The sequence below is a fragment of the Sphaerodactylus townsendi genome, linkage group LG07 (assembly GCF_021028975.2).
Source record: "Sphaerodactylus townsendi isolate TG3544 linkage group LG07, MPM_Stown_v2.3, whole genome shotgun sequence".
Taxonomy (NCBI): Eukaryota; Metazoa; Chordata; class Lepidosauria; order Squamata; family Sphaerodactylidae; genus Sphaerodactylus; species Sphaerodactylus townsendi.
Window position 1 is genome coordinate 94,089,010 of NC_059431.1, and position 22,343 is coordinate 94,111,352.

The 22,343-nt window shown below is 40.7% G+C and overlaps 1 protein-coding gene across 1 annotated transcript in view; it reads right to left on the reverse strand.

Annotated features, from left to right (window-relative positions):
* Window positions 1–22,343, reverse strand: part of SVEP1 (sushi, von Willebrand factor type A, EGF and pentraxin domain containing 1) — a 121,468-nt gene that overhangs the window by 84,946 nt on the left and 14,179 nt on the right. The window contains exons 3-5 of the mRNA XM_048503302.1: window positions 21,915–22,091; window positions 6,855–7,013; window positions 4,658–4,837 (exon numbers count right to left, since the gene is read on the reverse strand). Of these exons, the coding sequence (XP_048359259.1) occupies window positions 4,658–4,837; window positions 6,855–7,013; window positions 21,915–22,091 (516 nt within the window). The remainder of the gene's footprint in view (window positions 1–4,657; window positions 4,838–6,854; window positions 7,014–21,914; window positions 22,092–22,343) is intronic.

Sequence of the window (22,343 nt, forward strand, 5' to 3'; positions counted from 1 at the left end):
TCAAAAGCCATTTGTCATTTGCTACCCAGATCATAATAAACAGGCCACCTCTTAAATAAAACTCACGTCTAAGAATGTTTCCATTTGTTAAGCAATGGTCATATTAATTGAGACAACCACAACTATGCAATTGTAGTCATCTGGGGAAATCTCAAGAGAACCTCTGTCAATTAAATTAAGTCAGCTGTGCAAATATATAGTTTCACATCTCTTCACAAAAAATTGCACGAGTAACAACTTTCTCTAATGCAGGGAGTATACTATATACCGATTTGCTAACAGAGTTTTAAAGTGACTGCGTAAAAGAAAGAAACAGATCAAACATTCTCTTTAACATCTGCAGATCAGAAATGTCTCACTATTCATTCCAGAACACTGACCTTTTCCACTCCCACATCATGCTCGTCTGATTGTTTTTTTAAAAAAACCTAGACAATTTTCTAAATAAACTACATAAAGCATGCCTTTCTGGAACTGTTTTATACAATTTTTTATTATAGCTATGCTTGCTTTGGCAGTCTTTCTTACTTCTGAGTTACATCTTCATATAAAAAAGAAAGAGCGTTTGGAATCCTTACACTTTTTTTTAGAGCTTCAGAGCCAGGACACAAACATCTACGTTAGTCTTAAGGAAGATCATGAGATCCTCATTTCCCCTTCTTCTCTCCCTGACTCAATTCACTTATAATACCTTTACAAGACCATAGGGCAGTGGTGGCGAACCTATGGCACGCGTGCCAGAGGTGGCACTCAGAGCCCTCTGTGGGCACTCTTGCACAGAGTTCATAATGTGGAGGGATGGAAAATCACCCCCCCCACACACACACACACACACCTAGGCTGACCTAGGCTGCTGGGCACGATGTGCGTGCACCGCGGTGAAGGGAGGACTCGGCTGGCGGGCCTGGATCCTGTGCACCAGGTGGCTGCTGCCCGAGAAGTGGGGCAGAGGCAGAGGAGGTGGAGATGCTAGAGAGGCGCAGAGCGGTGCGCGCAGGACTTGCTGGAGGCTAAAGCAGGCTGGCTGCTGCTGCTCGAGGGGTTGAACAATGTGTGCTCGAGGGGTTGAACGAGGGGTTGAACAATGTGTGCCTTTCCAAACACTGGGGAAACGCTCAGACCCAAGTTTTTGGCAGATCACCTGGGCAGATCAAGCCTAGAGTAGAGGAACCGAGATGCATTTAGGATTTTTTAAAAAGCACACCAAGATCTTTGCTAGAATTGTTTTTATTTGTCTGTTCTGTTCCTGTTGTATTTTTGTGGGAAGTCAAGTGCTGTGATGACATGTGAAGGAAAAACTGCAGATCAAATGGCTGCTCCACCAATTTAGCTTTCCTGAAGTTATCCCACCCCTTGCACATCATTCTTGCTTAGGAATGCCTTCCTTGACTGCCTTTTTTACTTCTATTTTGTGGTGGGAGGTTATTGGGTTTCAGAAAGCGAAAGTTTTACTTCCCTCTCTCCCCCTCCCCCTTTCCCCACCAGGCCCCCAGTGTGATAATAGTGTAATTATTTCAAGGAGATTATTAACAATAAACCTAAGACCTAGTTTTGGGGAAATAGTGTAGGTAACCCTGATTTTCATGGGAAGAACTAAAGTGTGATCCTTTACCTGGGAGTAACCTCAGTTGCTTCACCAAGCTTACTAATGAATGCCTTGGAGCTATTTAGCAAGCAGCAGCAAACACTGCAACTAGTTTGAACAGGGACACTTTTCCCCCCCTTCTCAGGATGCATGTGTAGCTACGGAGGTTTCTAAGGAACCTCTGTTACCAGACAGTACCCAGGCAAGAAAAAAAAAGAGGGGGGGGGAGCAGTGGTAGGATTCAAATAATTTAACAACCAGTTCCGGAAGTGGGATTCAAATAATTTAACAACTGGTTGTTTACAAGCACCATTTTAACAACCAGTTCTGCCGAAGTGGTGCGAAACCTGCTGAATCCCACCACTGGGGGAAAGTATCTTTCCCCCTGCCCCTCCATGCTTTTTTTTTCCTGTCTGCCACCTTTTCTCTGATCTTCCTAAAACTTGGAAAATTCAGATTTTCTGATCAATGGGGCAACCATTTTAATTGACTCCCTGCAACAGCCATTTTCTTCCTTGGCCACCAGGGCAGATTTTTAATTTTTTTAAAATCAGTACTAGAATATACTAGAAAAAATCAGTACTAGAATATTGACTTACTGTTGTAATAGGTGTAGAAAGTCTTCTAAATTCTCAGAAGAAGATGGAGGAGGAAGAGGAGGAAAGAGTTTGGTCTTATACCCTGTCTTTCTGAACTGCAAGGGGTCTAAAAGCAGCTCACAAACTCCTTCCCTTCTCCTCCCCACAACAGACAACTTGTGAGGTAGGTGGGGTTGAGAGAGTTCTGAGAGAACTTTGACTAACCCAAGGTCACCCAGCAAGCTTCAAGTGGAGGAGAGGGGAAACAAACCTGGTTCGTCGGATTAGAGTTCACTTCACATGTGGAGGAGTTGAAAATCAAACCTGTATTCCAGATTAGAGTCCACCACTCCTAATTGCTACACTATGCTGGTCTCAGCTAAGAGGCAGTCTAGTAATTAAAATGGTTGTAGTTACATACACAATACCGTGTTATTTTAGATGGCTGCATGAGCATGTTTGGTATAGTGGTGCACAGGGTATTAAAAACTCAAGTGGTTATTTTAGTTGATAGTAATTATAAACGTAGCAGAGAGCCAGGGTGTGAATACCACAGAGCTCATACATCTCCAAACATCACTTATCACATTCTTGACATATTTTGGCTAAACAGAGAAAGTACAGCCAAACATGAACATTTCATGTCACAACCAAATGCATTTTGAAGGCATTAACATCCTACTGCAGTCCTTTTAAAATATATGTGATAAAAAGCTGGAATGAGGGTGAATGTGGGATTAATGTGACAGCCCATAAAACTATTCCTTTGATCTGCCTCCTGCCTTAATATATGTACAGTGAACAGGATCTTGGAAATATACTACAGTTTAGGGTAGCTTTACTAAGAAACTTGTGCTTTGGCAGAAAACCGAAACAAAACAAAACAGATGCCTTTTAGAATCTTCAAAGGAACTTAATGGAATGTGAAGATACCAGCCTAAGTAATTGACCTAGCGCCATTTGTCACTTCAAATACTGCGTACTGCCTTCTTAAATTTGAGATCCTGAAGCTGCATATCAAAATCAAAACAATTCTATCCCACTTCCCCACAAGTCAATAAGCAGAAAAGTGGAGTCCTTAAGGGATAATACAGAACATACTAGGGGGGAAAATGAAACAGACAGTCTAGTACTGATTTTCAGCCCTATCAAAAGCTGTTTTCTATCATTTGGCAATCTTTATAGAGTGAAAGTTGGACCATGAAGAAAGCTGACAGGAAGAAAACTGATTCCTTTGAAATGCAATGTTGGAGGAAAGTTTATAGATACTGTGGGGGGGGGGGAGGCAAATAAGTGGGTTCTAGATAAAATCAAGCCTCAGAAGATAAAAATGTCCAAACTGAGGCTGTCGTATTTTGGTAACATTATGACAATACAAAAGTCACTGGAGAGGCAATAATGCCACAAAAAGTTGAAAGCAGTGGGAAAAGAGGAAGACCCAACAGGAGATGGAATGACTCAGTCAAGGAAGCCACGGCCCTCAGTTTTCAAGTCCTGAACAAGGCTGTTAATGACAGGACATTTTGGAAGTCATTAATTCATACTGTTACCATAAGTATGTCAGGCCTGCGCCATACTTGGCCTGGCAGCTGGCCCATACACAGCCCTGGTGCAGATGGCCCAGCTATTATCATTGGTCAAGGCCATGGGGCTCTTCTTGCCTGCAAGTAACTAGTTCAATAGTGCTTAACTGTTTCTCCTTATCTGCCTTCCTGAGGGAGAAACTGTCTGTCCCAAAAACAATGTCTCTTTCCCATTGTCCTTTCACATGCAGATATTATGGGAACGCGAGGGCAGGGGGGATCATGGGTTGAGTCAATCTGTAACCTACAGGTATATACCAGGGGCCAGAGAGCCAAACCCCAGTTTCGGCTATGTGGCCATTGGGCTGAGACAGTTCCAATAAAGATCTTGAACCTTCACTGAGTCTTGTTGTTGACTGGGGTCACTTCACACACACAAATAGATGGCATATAGGTCCTGGGAATTGCTGTGGATGCATTGTTTCCATGTGTACACGTGAAAAATGGCTCTTACTTAAGACAATGAAATAAAATAAAATAATTGAGAATGAAAGGATTCAAAAGAAAATGAAGGATGAGTGGTACAGGAGAATGATCACTATCACTTACTCGAAGCAAATTCAGTTAAACATTTCTGATCTGTTACGATGGCCAGAATTTGCTGAGTAATAGTTAGAGTTTGTAAAACTTCTATGTTCTAACTCCAGTTTTCTTAGGAACATATATTTATACAAAGGCAAATGGGTTTTTCACTGAAAGGCTGAATGTTTATGCATTCCCCACTAAATAATTATTTACTCTCCTACTACTACACATTTAAAAATAAATCAAACTTCACATGAGCATTTGACTTTTTTGAGGCAGTAAAATAACCAATAAAATGAAAGAAGAAATATTTTAAAATATACCCACATCAAACAACTAAATTCTTCTGCCAAACTAAAATTTTAACAACAGAAAAAGCTTCCTACCCCTGCATGTGGCTTCTGAACCAGACCACAGGCCATTTGGTTGGCAAAGTCGTATGCTGCTTCCCACAAGGTCGTATCCTGCTTTACATCGGATTCCACAGGCAGCGTTGAAGTAATTATTGCAGACATTCTTGACAAAATAGCCATTTTCAGGAGGATGCAGCTCAGGACAGCGGACCACTAATTAGAACAAGTAACACAAACTGTCATGATTTAGTGGCTGCTTTCTAATGTCATTCTGAGCTAGGCTACGCTTGTTTAAAAATAAAAATTATATGTTTATTAATTTGCACTATTTTGCCTAATGATGACAAACTAAAGAAATTGTTGTGGTTCCCTAGTACCCTCTCTCACACACACATATGAAGCCCGGTTTCCACAGTCAAAGTTGTATTCCAGAAGTCAAGCACAAAAGTTCCAACACTGACAGTGACAAGCCCAAGGGTAAACCACAAACACAAGTCCAAAGATTCAGGCCATGGTCCAGCAGAGCTGATAGTTCAAAGCAGGAGCCACAAGGTCAGCAGCAATTCAACATGTTGCTTTCACACAGCTATGCTAAGGCAAGGCTACTCAGAGGACCTGCTGTGTGCCTGCAGGCTGCCTTACACCTGCTCCTGCAAATACTCCTCCTCACTGTCCATGAAGAACCTGGGCTGGGGAGCCAGGCACACACTTCATCTTCTGTCCTGTAGGGCCTGTCCTGTAGGGCCTTCCTCCACTGTTCCTGAGGCTCTGAGGATGAGGGAGGTGAGCAGGATGTGATCTGACTTTCCACAGCTTGCTCAGAACTGGAGGGCTGCGTGGCCACTGCACTGGTGCCTGGCTGTGGGTTCATGCCTGACTCCACAGGGGCTGCTTCTCCCTGTGCCATGTCTACTATTGGCTGTGGAGAGGAGCCGGGGCTTCCTGCTGACTCTTTATCAGAGGAGTCTTCAATACCTTCTGAACCCGGCTGGTCCAAGACAGGATCATTTCATGACCAATACAGCCTTTTCAAACTGTGTGTTGAGGGAGCCTGATGGCCTTGGAAGTATACCAAAAGTTCCTCAATGGAAAATTTATTAATTTCTGAAACTCATCTTGCCTGTTTCTTGTAGTTCACCGCAACAGCAGTGACAGGAAAGTGCTGGCTGCATTCTGGGCTTACCCAGGGCAGCAACAGAAACAACCACTACATGGCATCTGACATTGACTGAAAGTGTACCCTAGCTATGAATACTACCGAATTTCATGACAACTGTAGTTCCATGTGAAAACTGGAGTTTCTTTTAAAGTTTCTTGACAATGGGATGAAATTACAGTTGTCATTGTTCCCCAACCAAAATAATGACATTCAATAGCAAAATTGATATTAAAACCGATACCTGTTTTCTAAAAAATTGTATTAAGCGGTGCATATATGCAACATATAAATGGCGTACATAAGAACATAAGAAAGAGCCTGCTGGATCAGACCAAAATCCATCTAGTCCAGCACTCTGCTACTCGCAGTGGCCCACCAGGTGCCTTTGGGAGCTCACATGCAGGAGGTGAAAGCAATGGCCTTCTGCTGCTGCTGTTCCCAAGCACCTGGTCTGCTAAGGCATTTGCAACCTCAGATCAAGAAGGATCAAGATTGGTAGACAGAGATCGACTTCTCCTCCATAAATCTGTCCAAGCCCCTTTTAAAGCTATCCAGGTTAGTGGCCATCACCAATGGGGATGAAGGCCAACAAAATGGGGACAGTAGCAAAAGAAAATAAACAGGATGCAAAGCTCACAGTAAAACTAGAAGAAAATTTAAAAAATAACATATTCGTACATCTGTAATCACAGCATGAATCCGTAACCCTACTACTAATCCTCTGCCCTGTACACAGTTTCTATGGAAGATGTACATGTATGAAAGATCTTTGAAAGTTAATTTGGAAATTGTTCCTTAAGTGTGTGAAACTCAGGCCTGGATCTCACTTTAAATCTTCAGTGACAGAAGGAATTTTCATAAGGGGACCAGGAGCTCCCCATTTTACCTTTCCTCTATCAGTGACCCTCCCAGGGATAGTATGTGGGGGAGCTGGAGGCTGCAGCAGGGGAGTAGAATCCACAAAATGTTGTCCCCCCCCCCCCCCCCGAGAAATCTCCTGCAGGACCCAACTCAAAAAAAGAAATATTAATAAGGTTTATTTAATTTGTCCTTTTAAAAAACACTGCTTACCTTCACAAATCTGGCCATTAGAGCGATATCCTTCCTTGCACACACAGTCCTCTATGGAGGTACTTCCCGGTGGGGAGGAATGATACTCATCAGGACATGAGATACAGGTACTTATTCCACCTGGTGAAGCTTCGGGCTTATAGGTTCCTGAAGGACAGGCTACAAAGCAAAACATGTATGATAAAAGAAAAGTAAGGATGAAGATAGAACATGCTGGAATGCTGAAGTGCAGCTAATGGCAGCCAGAACTCTGTATACTTCATGTACAGCTCATAGCTATGGATTTTTGTGATATGCTTTAACAAAAATATAGCATATTATATAACATGATTTTAAAAGGAAAGCACCAAAACACATTTCATCATATGGAAAGCCTTCTATGTTTATGGCTTAGTTGGCAAAAGGAAGGAAATAAAGAATACACCAAAATATACCAAGTTCAGCTATATCAAGTTCTTCTACTTTATTTTATTGTACACTCAGGTTTCTTACTGAATGCATCCCCAAACAACTCCTGTTATCTCATTCTTAGTTTTATTCATATAAAAGACACTGTATGTAACAAATTGCAATGAAATTGTTCCAGTAAAAAGCAAGAAAATGTAACGAGAGGGCATTTAAAAGGTTAATATCCTCAAAATTACAAGTTTAAAAATATGTTTATCCAGCTAACTCCATTACCGTATGGGAAATAATCCTTGAATGGCAATTTCCCTACCTGATATTAATAACTGGTCAGAGTAAGGATTTTATGATCTGCTTTGTACTGCTATAGAGCCTGAGAAGCCTTTTAATGCACATTTTCACTTTTACAAGACAGGCGGAAAAAAACCCCCACCAACAAAACCTCATCTTGAACACAGTGGGATCAATAACGGGATTGAAAAGATGTGTAAAAGTAGATTTCATTGTTTTTGATAATTACTTTTATAAACTTCCAGTGTATTTTTAAGTAGCCACACAGTGATGCTTGGAGGTTTCAGGGAAAAAAACAGGACCATACTGTTTCTTCACAAAGGTACTCTTTTTAATGAGCAAGGACAGTAAGCCAGCGAGAAAGAAATCCTAATACTACTCACGACATGGTATCTTTAATGCAATTATAAATTATTAAATGATGCAGGAGACTAATGCACTATTTATTCCTTTGCTTTGAAGTGAGCCATGTTTCACATTTCCTATGACGGTGCAAAGAAGTTTAATCTTCAGTAGTCTTGCCACAAGAAGGGGTGTTCACCTCAAAATCTGATTTGACAAAGTGTGTTATGTTAATGTGGAACTATGGCTACACTGACAATGAAAAGTACAGTCCTTGAAAAGGTACAAAATGTGACGCTATTTGCCAAAGGGATGCTACAAGCTCAGTAACTGAACATGCTGAAAATTTTCCACAACATACAACAGTTTCTGGGACCCATCAAGAATAATCTTCATAGTCTGAGATGGATTCCAAAAAACAGCATGCTCCTACTTACACACAAAGTCTAGTGACTCTGCATACAATGTCATCTTCCTTTTGTTGTGAGGGGTCCATTTAGGAAGAGAGCCATATTAATTTGGATCATAACACAACTATTTATCAGGAATATTTAAATTTTTGCCAAATTTTTCAAGGGAGCAATTCAATAAAGAAACTAGACATTTCACCCAAAACGCAATGGCAGCTATGGTCTTGTCTACTGCTTCATTCTGACAGTTGCCTATGTAGATCAGTCTTTGGATCATTAATTCAAGATTACCACAGGTGGCAATTTGTGTCACCTTTTGGAGATTTTTGGTGGGTATTTCAAAGGAAAAAAACAGTTCTAGATGTTCACGTGAATTAAGTGAGAACACAACACAAACCAGTAAAGTGAGGTGTAAAATAACAAGATCGATGATGCTCCTAAGGACGTTGTATAGATTAGATTCTGGCTGTAATTCTGTCTCATGTTATCATCCAGACCTATCAGCACAACTGCAAAGTATCCTAAGAGGCGTGTGAATGATTCTATGTGCCTGACAACACTGTACTGAACTGGTAAATAGACAAGAAGGTATTTGACAGCCTTCACACAAGATACTTGTGTAAATATTTCAAATCAGAATTGTAAAAGTAAACTCCTAGATATTATGACTGTAGTGCAAGATATGCAATTAAGGGTGTTTTACAACAGATCATAGGTTTCCATCTGGTTGGAACCAAGCAAAGCCTACTAAGATTGCTGTAAAAAACACTGGACTAGATGGGTGTTGGTCTGATCCTGCAGAATATTCTGCATGTTCTGACAACAAGAGTATATTACCTAAGACAATTTAGAGATCCTGAAGTACTGTTTTAAATTGGCAAAGCAAATCAGTGGACTATAGAGATTCCAGTTGAAAAAACAAAATAGACCACACAAGACTGAAGGCCGCCCAACCCTTGTCTCAGAATTGCTAATAGATTGATACAATCCAGCCAAAGTTACACACTTCAAAGTTCCACTTACTTCAGTACAGAACCTAAGAATCTGCTCACTGCACATTAGTTGAAATCAGTGGTCCAAACTATTTAAATACTATCCTGATTAATGACTCTGCATACTACACTGGCTAACTTAGAACATATTTATTAGGTCTTGATTTCCTTCCACCTTTGAATGGCCAAAGTTCATCTCTGCTTCAAGGAATAAAGAAAATTATATGGTCAGGGAGCTAATGCCCATAAAGATCTCCAGGAATACTGTAAAGAGTAAGAAAATACATCATTCTGCAGAACTCACGAATGTCAATTTTTAACAAAAGTTAACAATGGCTTCTTTCCAATCAGTGATATTTAGCCAAATGTCTGTTGATAACCTTCTTTTGCTTCAAATTACTGGTTCTAATGAGATAATTACATTGATTTTGTGCCGGAAATATCCCACCGAATTCCATCACACAATCTGTAATCTGCACAAGAGGCTAATATTAGGACAGAATATGGAAAAACAGAATGGTTTTCAATTGAGAAAGGCATCCAAAAAGGATATATTTAATGCATCTCTCACTTCAATCTATATGGAGAACATATCACAAGGATGACTGGATTAGATATAGATGAAGATGGAGTAAAAATTGCTGGAAGGAGCATTAATGTTTGTGAAATAATACCAGATTACTGTCAGAAAATAGTGAAAACTTCAAGTGAATATTGAAGAAGGTTAAAGAAGAAAGCACTCTGCAGGGAGAGAAGGTAAGTGTGGGGGGAAATGGAGTGACAAAAAGCAGCACCTCCAACCAGGTGCTGTTTGCACAGCGCCAGCAAGGAAATGCTGTTTCCCAAAATAGTGTTTCCACCCAGGAAAATAGAGTTTCCACCTCGGGGGGGGGGGGGGGGGGCACGGGACTTCCTTGTTGTGGAAGCAGCAGTCGTGCAAACAGCACCCCAGGGATGGTGTTTTTACTGTCCCTGGAGCGCTGTTTTTGACCTGTGCGGAATCCACCTAGGAAAGGAGTCAAATCCAATGATGGTCTCAGAGATGTAAAAGAGAGAATGGACTGATGTAAACTGGAAGTCATCTTGGCAGAAGTTGTTGCCTCAGTTTGTTTTATTTATTGTTTACTATTTCTTGAAACATTTAAGCTAAAGAACATACATAAAATAAAATGTTATTTTGTTAAATGTAACCTGGAATCCTGCACTAATAATTTCGTCAGGACCACATAGCCCAATAATATTTACAGCCAATATAAAACAAGATAAGGAGGCAGAAAAACCCATTTTGGGGACAGAGGTTTACACAGAACACTCCCCAAAATAGGTCAGATCCGTTTTAGAGAGCCCAATTCAGGTCAAATGAAGGTCACTTAACAAGTGAACTTTTTCCTATAACCCAGGTTTCAAAGGCTTCCTGCTTACCCATGCAAACTACAGCAGCAGGAAGCATCGCAGGAACAAATCCAAGCAAGGGCAGAGGGGTTTGCTAGTGCTGCGTAATACTGTAAAAACCCCAAAGGGTGCACAGAGTAACTCCAGCAAATTATAAGATAAAATAACTCTTGAAACTGACAAACACACTTGAAAATGACACAAGCCATATGGCAAGCCCATAGAAACCCCCGAGACACAGAAACAAAGGAAAAAGGAAAAGAAAAAAACAGTCTCCTGGGAGCCTGCAAATGCTAGTTCCTTCATTTCCAGGATTTGTCAAAACCTTTTCCTTTTAATATCCAAAAAATTCTCAGATATATTTGGGATGACAAATATACCCCCTCCCCCAAAAAAATTGGCAATACATTTTTATTTCAACCTTCACAAAATACAACGCATAAATAGATGCAGAAATTTCAATCTAATATTTACAACTAAAGGCACTTCCAACTATTGCATCATTTAAAAAGAAATATATGTAATGACAAGAAATGAAATAAATAAACCAAGAAAAATAAAAAAGATAATAAAAAATATAGAAAAGAAAAATAAAGAGAAGACAGATAGTAATAATAATATTAGAAGAAACAAAACAATAACAATAATAAAAGAAACAAAGAAAAACAAAAACAAAATTGTACACCATATATAAGTACATGGTTATATTCATGTTTTCCTTTTATATAAGTTATCCAGTTTCTTCATTCGTCCCTAAAATCAGAGTCCAATTTATAATCTATATAACTTGAAAGCTTGACTGTTCTAACAATATTTATAACCTTATGTTGCCATTCTGTTATTGACATAGTTTTCTCAACTCTCCAATATTTAGCCCAAAGTATCCTAGCTGTTGTTGACAAATATCTAAATAGCGTAACTTTATCTTTATATGTTTATCAACAATTCCTAATAGATACATCTCGGGGTTTTTCTCAAATCTCAAATTTAGTATTATCAATATTTCTTTATATATGGTTTCCCATTTCTTAGCTCTAACACCACTCCACCATTGATGGTAAAAGGTACCCAGATGTTTGAAACGTTTCCAGCAAAGCCCTTGAAATGTATTTATTTATGAAATCTTCTGAGGTGTATAATACCCACAAAAAATAATCTTATAGTGGTTTTCTCTTCTATAAAAGCTCTTAGAGTATTTCAGGTCTTTACTTCGTAAGTTTTTCCAAGTTTCCAAATTGATATTATGATCCACAACCCAATGTATCATATATTCTTTAATATACTCATCTTCAACCTCTAAAATTAAACATGTCACACATCTTTTTAATCAAATGGTCCTTTTGTTTCAATTAGTTTTCTTCAAGAATATTTAATTCTTTAATTTTAAAACTTATTTTTATCAGAGTCATAACAACCTTCTACTTGGCAATAAAACCACCCATTAATATTCCAACCAATCCGATTTAATTCTTCTTGAATCTTCAATTTATATTTAAGTTTTCCTTCAATTTCCTCCTTAGTAACTATATCCAAATATCTCAACCAGTTCTTACTTGAGTTGTGCCTACTTCATAGAGCTTCAAGTGGATGCCATAAAGGCATACCTGAATATAATTTACAACTGTATTTTTTCCAAGCACTTTATCTGATGTGATAATGGGGAGGCATTGAAACAAGAACAACATTTTTGGGAGAATGTTCATTTTGATTGCAGAAATCTGACCCATAAAAGATAAATTCAGTTTTCCCCATCTTTGTTTGATCGTGTTCCACTTTTTAACATAATTGTTTTTAAATAATGAAAGACTTGAAGGTGATATGTTTATACCAAGATATTCTACATTAGATGTCACTTGAAATCCCAATACATTTGCCAATTGATGACTATTATTAGCCTCTATGTTCTTAACTAATATCTTAGATTTATTTTAATTTATTTTCAGTAATACATATTTGTGTCAACTGAGCCTAAAAGGTCTTCTAGAATAAGTACAAGGTCATTTGCATAAGCTCTTAGTTTATAAATCTCGTATTTTATTTTTTCATTGTAGTGAATGGCCTCAGAAGTGTGTAACTCTGATTAGGACTGCCTGTGGGACAATTACAAAGCACCCACAGGAGGAGGCTACTGCAACCGCTCTGCACGATTTTTTGCTCCAGTCTCCAGTGGTGGAGAGGAAGTCTGCAATACCATTAGATCACTCAATCACTCTAGGTGTGGAGATGCAGCAGAATTATACACCCCCAATGAAGTCACTCCCCCAAAACTGACATGGAGTAACACAGAAAGGTTCTTGAGACGTTTGAACTGTGCTCAAAAAAGAAAAAACTTCCCGTGTGAAAGACTGACAAGTCTTAATCCAGCTATCAGAAATTTGGGAAACATCTAAAACTTACTATCTTAAATGATATTCATATAAACCTCTCTAGCACCAAGATCATTTTTCAGTGGCTAAGTAGGCTTATTCGTCTCTTCTCACCAGACACTTAAAGCACGGGGGAAACAAAGCTTGACATCAAAGCACAGTAATATTAAAATATATTCTAGGCCTCAATTTTTGCATTTAAAGTTAAACCAATTTTTAATGGTAAAGCATATCCCATAATTAGAGATTAAGAGGCCAGATTTTACTGGTGCATATAAATGGCTGCTAGGAATGAATAACCATACCTAGCTCTATTTATATACCACTTCAATCACATTGCACATTGGCAGCGACACAATTGTTAACAGTTCTGCAACTGCATGAAGCAAAACTCACATGGAAAATAACCTGGCTGGAAAACAATACATTTCCCTGAAACAACTATCAATTTCATTGCCTGAGCCTTCTAAGTTAGGGTTGCCAACCTCCAGTGGATGGCTGGAGATCTCCCAGAATTACTACTGCTCACCGGACAACAGAGATCAGTTCCTCTGGAGAAAAAGGCTGCTTTGGAAGGTGGGTGTTATGGCAGTAGACCTTGCTGAAGTCCCTCCCCTCCTCAAACCACACTGTTGCCAGACTGACCTATGGCTGACCAAGGGACCATGTTTTTAATACAGTGGCATCTCTACCACCTCAGCTAACCTTAAGACACCCAGCATCAGTGCCAAAATAGAGAAGCCTGTTTGGGGCATTGGTTCAGTGTACTTACAAGGAAAAAGAACTTTGTCTGGACTTGTCTCCCTCCACAGCAACTTGTAAAATATTCTCTCACACTCTTCCTGACAGGATTAAGCAGAGGCATATAGGAGGGAAACAGTACCCAGGGACAAAACTTCCTTCAGGGCCTCCATGGGTTGCGGAGCCCCACCCTGCACAGCCCTGCCCCTGCACGAGTCACATAGCCCCCTGCGAGTAGCCTCGCCCCCATGAGTTGCGCAGCCCCGCCCCCACATAGCCCTGCCCCCATGTCCCTGCTGCTGGCTCCAGCTCTCCCCAGGGCCTGGGGAGGGCAGAAGCCTGCCTGCAGGGAGCCAGGGAGGGTGGAGTGCTGCCACAGAGCCCTGCTCCTTCCCGTGGAGCCCAGAGAGGCCTGCCTGCCTGTTGGGAGCTTCCCTCAGCCCCACCCACATAATCCTCTTTGACGATGTGGGCGGTGCCGAGGGAGGCCAAAGTCAGGCAAGGCAGCAAAACGAACTGCCTCTTGCTGCCTCGTCTGACTTCGGCCTCCCTTGGCCCTGACCACATCATCAAAGAGGACGATGTGGGTGGGACCGCAGGAGGCCAAAGTCAGACGAGGGGGAAGGCATCTGGTCACGTGAGGCTTTTGCGCCCCCCACGTGACCAGATTAGTTGCACCAGATTAGTTGCACCCAGACAGATACGCCCCTGGGATTACGTCTACACAAAACACCATGCCCTGGAGAGAGTTCTCATTTCCAGCCCTAGACCATATGCCTCGGAGAAACAACGAATGTATTAATGTGCTCACCTGCCCAGTGTTGTACTCTTTCTCTAATACTTTTCATGTCCACCTTAATTTGCAATGTCATTGTTACACAGTTGTAATCTTTTCAGCTAACTTCCCCCTTGGAGGCACTACGGGCCTGGAGACATCAGGCTGAAGTCTCAATTCATTAGACTCCACTCAGTATCTTCATGTTTGGTCATCTTCACTATTAGTATATAGATGTTCTCTTTAGAGAATGAAAGATAAAAGACGGTCAGCAATAAGCTCACCTTTATCATTTTCTAGTTTCATGAGGAGCCAGAATCTCTTCCCAAAAACTAAACCAGACATAAAAAGGACACTGACTAAACATTCTAGACAGTATCATAAGCCACCCTGGTACAAAAGCACACTTTTCAGGCAGCAAAGTAAATGGATCATATTCTCTGGATAACATATTGGAATTGTACTTGATACTTTTGTATATTACAAAGAAGGAAACATTTCAGAGTCATCAAAAGTTCAAGCAAAGACAATTATTGGTTTCTATCCAAGTTCATGCATTCTCCTGTCAGACCCACTCAATAAATCTTTTAGAATAAGCATCTTATAGTTTAAATAAACATTAAAACCTCTGAACAGTGGTTAAAACCTCACTCATCCAGTCTTTATATCTCAGAGCAGTTGCAGACTTCCACTGCTTGAAAATAACTCTTTACAATTGCTGGAATACATTATTTTCTTTTAATGCTAACTGGCAAAAACAGATCCAAATATCATGTTCATTATTAAAGTCTTTGACCAGCACGCTTACATATGTATAAATACTTATTCATACACATCAACTACTCAAAAATAAATTTGCACAATTTAAAATAATTTTAGAATTTCAACCATAAAAATTTAAATTTAAATTTAAATTTTAAAAATTTCCTAATTCAGTCTTTGTTACCCTTTACAGATTTTCTGTAGTTGCAGGCCTGAGAGCAAAATTGGCCACCTGTGGTGCCAGATCCAAATACCATCTTTAAATTATTTTAAGGTTCTGCTGGAAATCCTCCAGGCATGGGTCCCTAGGTAAACTGTGTAGCAAGCACGTTTGGGCTAAGCTGCTGAGTCAAAGCTTGGCTGGGAGACCTCCTGTGAACCTGTGACAAAGTTTCATTATGGAAGGAAGGTGGGGTTCAGTTTAAATAAACAAAACCCCTTTTCTTACTTCACAAATTCTTAACAGTTCCTTTTGCAGAAGACCAATCCAATGCATAAAGAAAAGAGATGAATGGAAGAGAAATGGTACACTGCTTTTTCTTATGTCCATGTACTGGCTTCTGCATGTAATGCCCTCTACTCTCCAGCTCTATTGACCAGCCCTCAGCTGTCCTGCTGGTTCCTCTGGTGGGTGGCCAAGACCTCAGAATGGGAAGAATAGGTGGTGCCTTCACCCAACTCATTCTCTGTCCCAGAACAGCATATCTTCTCTAGAGTTGAGACCTTCCTTCTTTCTGGCCTCTTACATGAGCTTGTTTTAAAGAGACTGTCTAGCCCCAACCTTCACCACCACATGCTAATGTCCACCTACCAACCCACCTTGGGTCTGAGGAGTGGTGACTGCTCTCTCCTTCTCCCCTACCCCTGCCTCTTCCACTCTTCTTTAACAAACTTCCCCTTCTCTCTCCTCCCCCTAGTATTCTCTGTAAACCTACCACTCTATCTATTTCTCGCCCCATATTCCCCTCATCTCCCCCCCCAATACACACATACACATTACCTTACGGTAGTTGCAGCATCAGGAAGCTGCTCCAGGCCCAGAGTGACTTCCCTGTCTCCAAGCTAGGTACAGCTCCAGGTCTTCAGGCCTGGCTCAGCCACAAACAAATCTGGATGCTGCTCCAGGACCTAAGAGCCTCCTGGATACTGGCACTGATGCAGCTGAAACCAGACAACCTCCTGCATCTACACCTGGAGAAGTTCCCAGCATCTTCCACTGCCATGGCCAGGCCCTACCAATGTCTATTAGTGCGGCTGGCAAGCCCAGAGTGGCTGTAGAGGTAAGTGATTTGTGCAGACAATACTTTTTAATTGTTGGGGGGTGCTGAAATGTCCAATTTTTTAACAGATTTTTCTGAAAACCTGGGGGCGTCCTCAAAATTTGAAGAAAAGTTTGTTTAGTGTCAATGTGGCCCCAATCTCCTCATTTAGATATCCATAGGCGGGGCACAGGGTTCACTATTTGATATACAGATTCTCAAGTTTCAGCCCAGAATCCAAAAACCATGTTGACTGCATATTCATAAACAAGGTTTACAAAGAACAGTGATCCTCCACTCACAATATTCTTTCTGTATCCAAAATGAACCTGAGATACAAAGAAACCCTGAAATATACTGATTTTAACCTTTGAGTATTCATCTTTTACCCCAGAGCCTTAAATATGTTCAAAGAAAAAAAATACCCCATTAATTACATGCTCCCCAGAAAGAACTGCTCAATGAAAGCATTTTAAGAGCTTTGGAGAGAAACAGGCCCTAATGAAAACGAATGACCTTTCCTGATAATCTGGAGAATATCTACCTTATCACAGAGAAATATGTTTGTGGGAATGAATAACACCCTGCCAAACTTGCAAATTTTCCACCCCATTTGAAAATGTGTTTTCGGGGTCTAGGTCTTTAGGCATTGTAAAAAATTTTCTGCCACCAAAAACATTTTCTAAACATGGTAAGACATTTTTCTACCCCATGAGACACTGGAATTCTGTTTGGGATAAAAATTATAACCCATAATATTACTTTTATTTATTTTATTTAAATAATTTCTATTAGGCCATTTCACCCAAATATGGTGCCCAAGGCTGCAAACATCAAAACATTTCAACATTAAAATGTTTAAAATACCATTTAAAAATATTTAAACAATTCAATACAAATGTACAAACACATAGTACTCATGACAGAAGGGAGGGGGACCAACATCAGCTATTGGGAATATGCTAAACAAAACAAAGCCAAATCTTCACCTGGTAGCAGAAGACAAAAATAGAGGGAGTCAAACAAATGTTCCTGGAGAAGAAGTTCCAAAGTTTTAAAACTATGAGTGAGAAGTAGGGTTGGTGACTCAGATTGGCCGAATCAACAATTCGGTCCAAATTGCCTCCAATTCAGTAGATTCGGACCGACCCAGGTCCGAATCAATGGCATCAGATTCAGAACTATCCAAATCAATGGTGTCCGATTCGGTGCCATTATTGAATCGGGCCTTGGACGGCCCAACTCTTTTTTTAAAAAAGCCCTCTGACGAACAAAAAACCCTTCCCTCTTGAGTCCCCAACAAAAACCTTACCTCCCTCTGCCCCAAGTATGCCCCTTGCTTGAAGTGTGTTGCAGAGTGGCTTCATTTTAAGAGGTGGAGGTTCTGTAGGGTTTTCCGGGCTGTGTGACTGTGGTCTGGTAGATCTTGTTCTTAACAAGTTACCTGCATCCGTGGCTGGCATCTTCAGAGGTATATCACAGAGAGAAGTCTATTACACAGTGTCCAGTGACTGAACAGGCTTCATATGTAGGAGTGGTGGTGAAACACAGTAAGCCTTTTCAAGTTCTATGGTGGGAAGTCTAGAGAGCTGGGAGATTCTGTGCTTTGAAGTGGCTCCATTGCAGCCAATGGGAAATTTCTGGGGGAGGGCTGTGGGGTGCACATTTTTCAAGGTAAAGCCACAAAACTTTCAGGGTATCTTCAGGAGAGTCTCTTGGTGATAGCATCCAGGTTTGGTAAACTTTGCTTCTGGTGGTTGAATGTTATGGGCCCCCAAAAGGGTAGGGCCCATTTCCCACCGTCCCCTGAAGCAAAGTTTACCAAGAGCCCTGAACTGGCTATCACGACACTCTCCCTGAAGATAACAAAAGGATTTCTAACTTTACCTTGAGAAATAGCACGACCCTCATTGGCTGCAATGGAGTGAAGTCACTGCAGAGAACAGAATTAGGGGAAATTTCTTGGGTTGCCTGTCAGGGGGGCTTTTATTTTTAGATAGTGGCACCAGAATGTTGGAGTATCATCTGGAGACTGTCCTTATGGTTCTCCCCAAGTTTGGTAAAGTTTGGTTCAGGGGGTCCAAAGTTATGGGCCCTCAAAGGTGTAGCCCCCATCTCCTGTTAGCTCCCATTGGAAACAATGAGGGGATGGCAGCACCCCCTTTGGGAGTCAATAACTTTGGACCCCCTACATCAACCTTCACCAAACTGGGGAAGAATCATCAGGACAGTCTCCGGATGATATCCTGAAGGTTTGGTGCTGCTAGCCTTAAAATTGCGCCCCCTGCAGGCCAAAACGTGTAAAACACCAAAAATAAAAAAACATTAAAACAGAGTGGAATTTTTCTTATTTACCCGAATTTTTGGGCATATCCAAATAGGCTATGAGTCAGATTCGGGCATACAGATCATTTTGTGCCCCAAAACATCCAAAACTGAAATGTACCGAAGTTTTTGGGTATCGACCAACCCTAGTGAGAAGGCCCTTTCTCAGATTACTACTCACCAAGCCTCAGCCAGCAGGGGAACCCTAACTAAGGCCTCTGAAGATAACCTGTATAGTCTGTACTGAAAAGCATAGAGTTTTAAGCCTAGGTCTGATTAGAAAATCACAGATATTTTGATAGACTTTAGGCCAGAACAGACTAGCAGATATATGTATAGGCTTGTGGTAATTTGCATATTTAGCAAAGTTTCATGGGTATGCTCTTGAAATGATCACCATAACACTAAAAGGTGGTCTAAAGTAGGACTCTGTCCCACCAAAAGATAGAAATGAGGTTCAGCGGAAGTGAAAGTAGTGTGCTTCAACTTTAGAAAATTAGAAAAAATATTAAAATGGCTGCCACAGATAAAACCATGTTTGGGCTGCATTCTGCTTGGGGTCACCTAGGGATTCTTCTCCACCCATCAGCTTTTCAAAACTCAAACCTTCCCATTTTGTATTTTTTTCCTGGTTCCCTAAGATGGCTACCGCCTCCTTTCAGTATATAGAAGGACCAGGATGGGGCTGCAGATTAATTCAGCACTGAGGTTCTATCTTTCTGTGAGATGAGGAAGGAAGAACAAGATCTCAGGAAGAACACACAGTGCTATCGACAAGAGACTGTGAAGAGGACTTTGGTATACAATAGAGGTCAATGAACTAGTGTTGATATCTTTGGGAATGTTTTCACAAATGCTTTTTGTTGTAGTTTAGTAAATTGGATTTACATTTTGGGTTTATTAAATTACTTTAGACTTTGAACCTGAACCTTGGAAACTCAAGGGGGAAACTAAAGGGGTTACATCTGAGGGGTCAGGTAGGTTCATATGGGAGATATTTTGGGCCCAAGCCATATACAGCTTTAAAAGTCAATACCAGGATCTTGACTTGTGCACACAAAAAAATCAAATTCAGAACTACAGTAAATAGAACAAGATGGAATTATATGTTCCCTGTGACCCACTCCAGCCAACATCCTGGCTACAGTATTTTGTAGCAACTGAAGTTTCTGGCCAGTGTTCGAGGGTAGTCCCAAACAGAGCACATTTGCAGTATTCTAATGTAGATGTTACCAGGGCATGCAACACAGTGACAAAATATTTCCCACCCCCCAAAAAGCTGCAAGAGCAGCCCATCAGACGTGGCTGGTGAAAGGCACCCCTGGCCACTGCTACCACCTGTTTTTCCAACAGGAACCCCAGCTCCAGGAACAACCCACAAGGTACAAACCAGCTCTCTAGAACAGCAGATATCCCAATACAGCATTCATTTATTCAGAATGTTCCCAATTAAATTACCACCCACACTTAAATCTTTTAGTGTATGGGCTGCCTGCAGCATTCTCCTGTTCATTATATTGTGGATGAAGACGAACCCATGTACAAATGCCAACAAAAAAAAGCTGAAGTCTGTCAAAAAGTAGGGTTTCCAAATACTTGTAAAGAATGTGTGATTATGCTGCATTTTTCTGAAAACGTGTTTGAACAGGAGGATGGAGATAGCAGACTTCGGAAAAACCAAACCCTTCAGGCTTGGATTCTATAGTCGTATTGAGCATAGCTTCAACTAGGCACAAAAACTTCCAATAAGTGCATATGAAGCAGATGGCAGATATTTGCATGCCTCAAACAGTATCTGCCACCTTTTAAAAACGTCCACTTGCTGATGCATTGCTGATGTTGTTATTAAAAAACACATTGTCAAATGCAGTCATTAAAAATTATGACTTTTACATTGCACATGTTCAGAAAAAAAGCAAAAATAGCATGTACAGACAGTGCTGAATGTGTTTTGCCTGTTACGGGCTCCCATGCGGCAACTAAGGCGAATTTTTGTTTTACTTGTAAACTTGGATAAATACAGAAATCTCACATTAGAAAATTCAATTTGCATAAATCAGCTATCTTCCATTTGGAGTGCCTAATCCTAGAAAGCCAGATGTGTTTGATGATTGTTATTGCGGACCACTAAAGAAACATTTTAAACCGCTAAGAATTATAGAAGTGCTGCAAGTGGCAATCTCATTTTGCTAAGAGCCTCAGAAATGCATCCCACAGGCATGCATTGTTCTGCAATATGCCAATATGACTCACTTCCACTGAATGAACAGTATTGCTCCAGCGGAAGGAGTCTGCCTCCACTAGGGCAGCCTGAGCAAGACTTCTCTTAGTAGAAGAGAGTCACTGGATTCAACCAACTGGGATATTGCTAAAGTTATAGGCCCCAGAACTTTTGGAAATAATATGTACACAGACTGCTCTGGTGATGTGCTGGTTAGAGTTTCAAAGTAGGAACTGGGAGACCCTGGTCAAATCCCCACTCCACCATGGAAACTGGGTGGGTGATCTTGCTACACCTCTCTGTACTTGCTTCCAACTTGGATGCTCCTCCTTGTGCTCTTGTTGAGGCAATTCTGGTTTGACCTTTGTTTGGACTCTGAATTTAGTTCTGCTACACCCTTCTGTACTTGGTGCTTCACTTACATTAAACGGCTGAATCTGCTGTGAGCTGCCTCCAACTCTGATGGGTGAGGGTCTGTCTATGATCATAGTACTCATGGGTCTCACTGTCCTAATGTATGTCTATTGAGCTGTGAATGGCTTGGTGCAGGCCTGGCCTATATCGAAAGGTGTGTTAACAAGCTGAGAACTTCCCTGACACTATTGTATTTGACGCACTAAGGAAACCATGCAGTGTTTCAATACATAAACATGGTACATTCTGTAGAACTATGTGCTATGTAATGTGCTGAAAGCTTCCATTACCATAATCTGGTCGTGTAAATTAGATCCTTCGGCCAGCTCTTATAATCTGTGATAGACAAGAAAATAGACACTGACCTGTACATTCATGCTGCAGCCCTTTACCATAGTATCCCTTCTCACAGATGCACTCGAATTGCCCTGTGTGGGTACCACATTTGCAACTCGCCATAATATCACAGCAGTTTTCATTCCCATCACAAAGATACGAGCAATAAGAAATATCTTCTTGAATATAACTACCAGAAGGCAAATCTGCAAATCACATGAGACAGAGGAATTGGTGTGTGTTGAACAACAAAACAAACAAGCAAATTAGAGATGATAACCAAGACACAACTACAGTGAAAAATTTGTTTTACAATGTAAGGCATTTGCAAGGTTTATATTTAAATTATGCTTTAGATTAAATAATTTGGGCATTGGATTCTCAGGTGGATTATGATTTTGCTCTGGATAGAAAGGTTGTGAGTTAGAGCTTTCCTCACATGGAATCATGTATCTTGA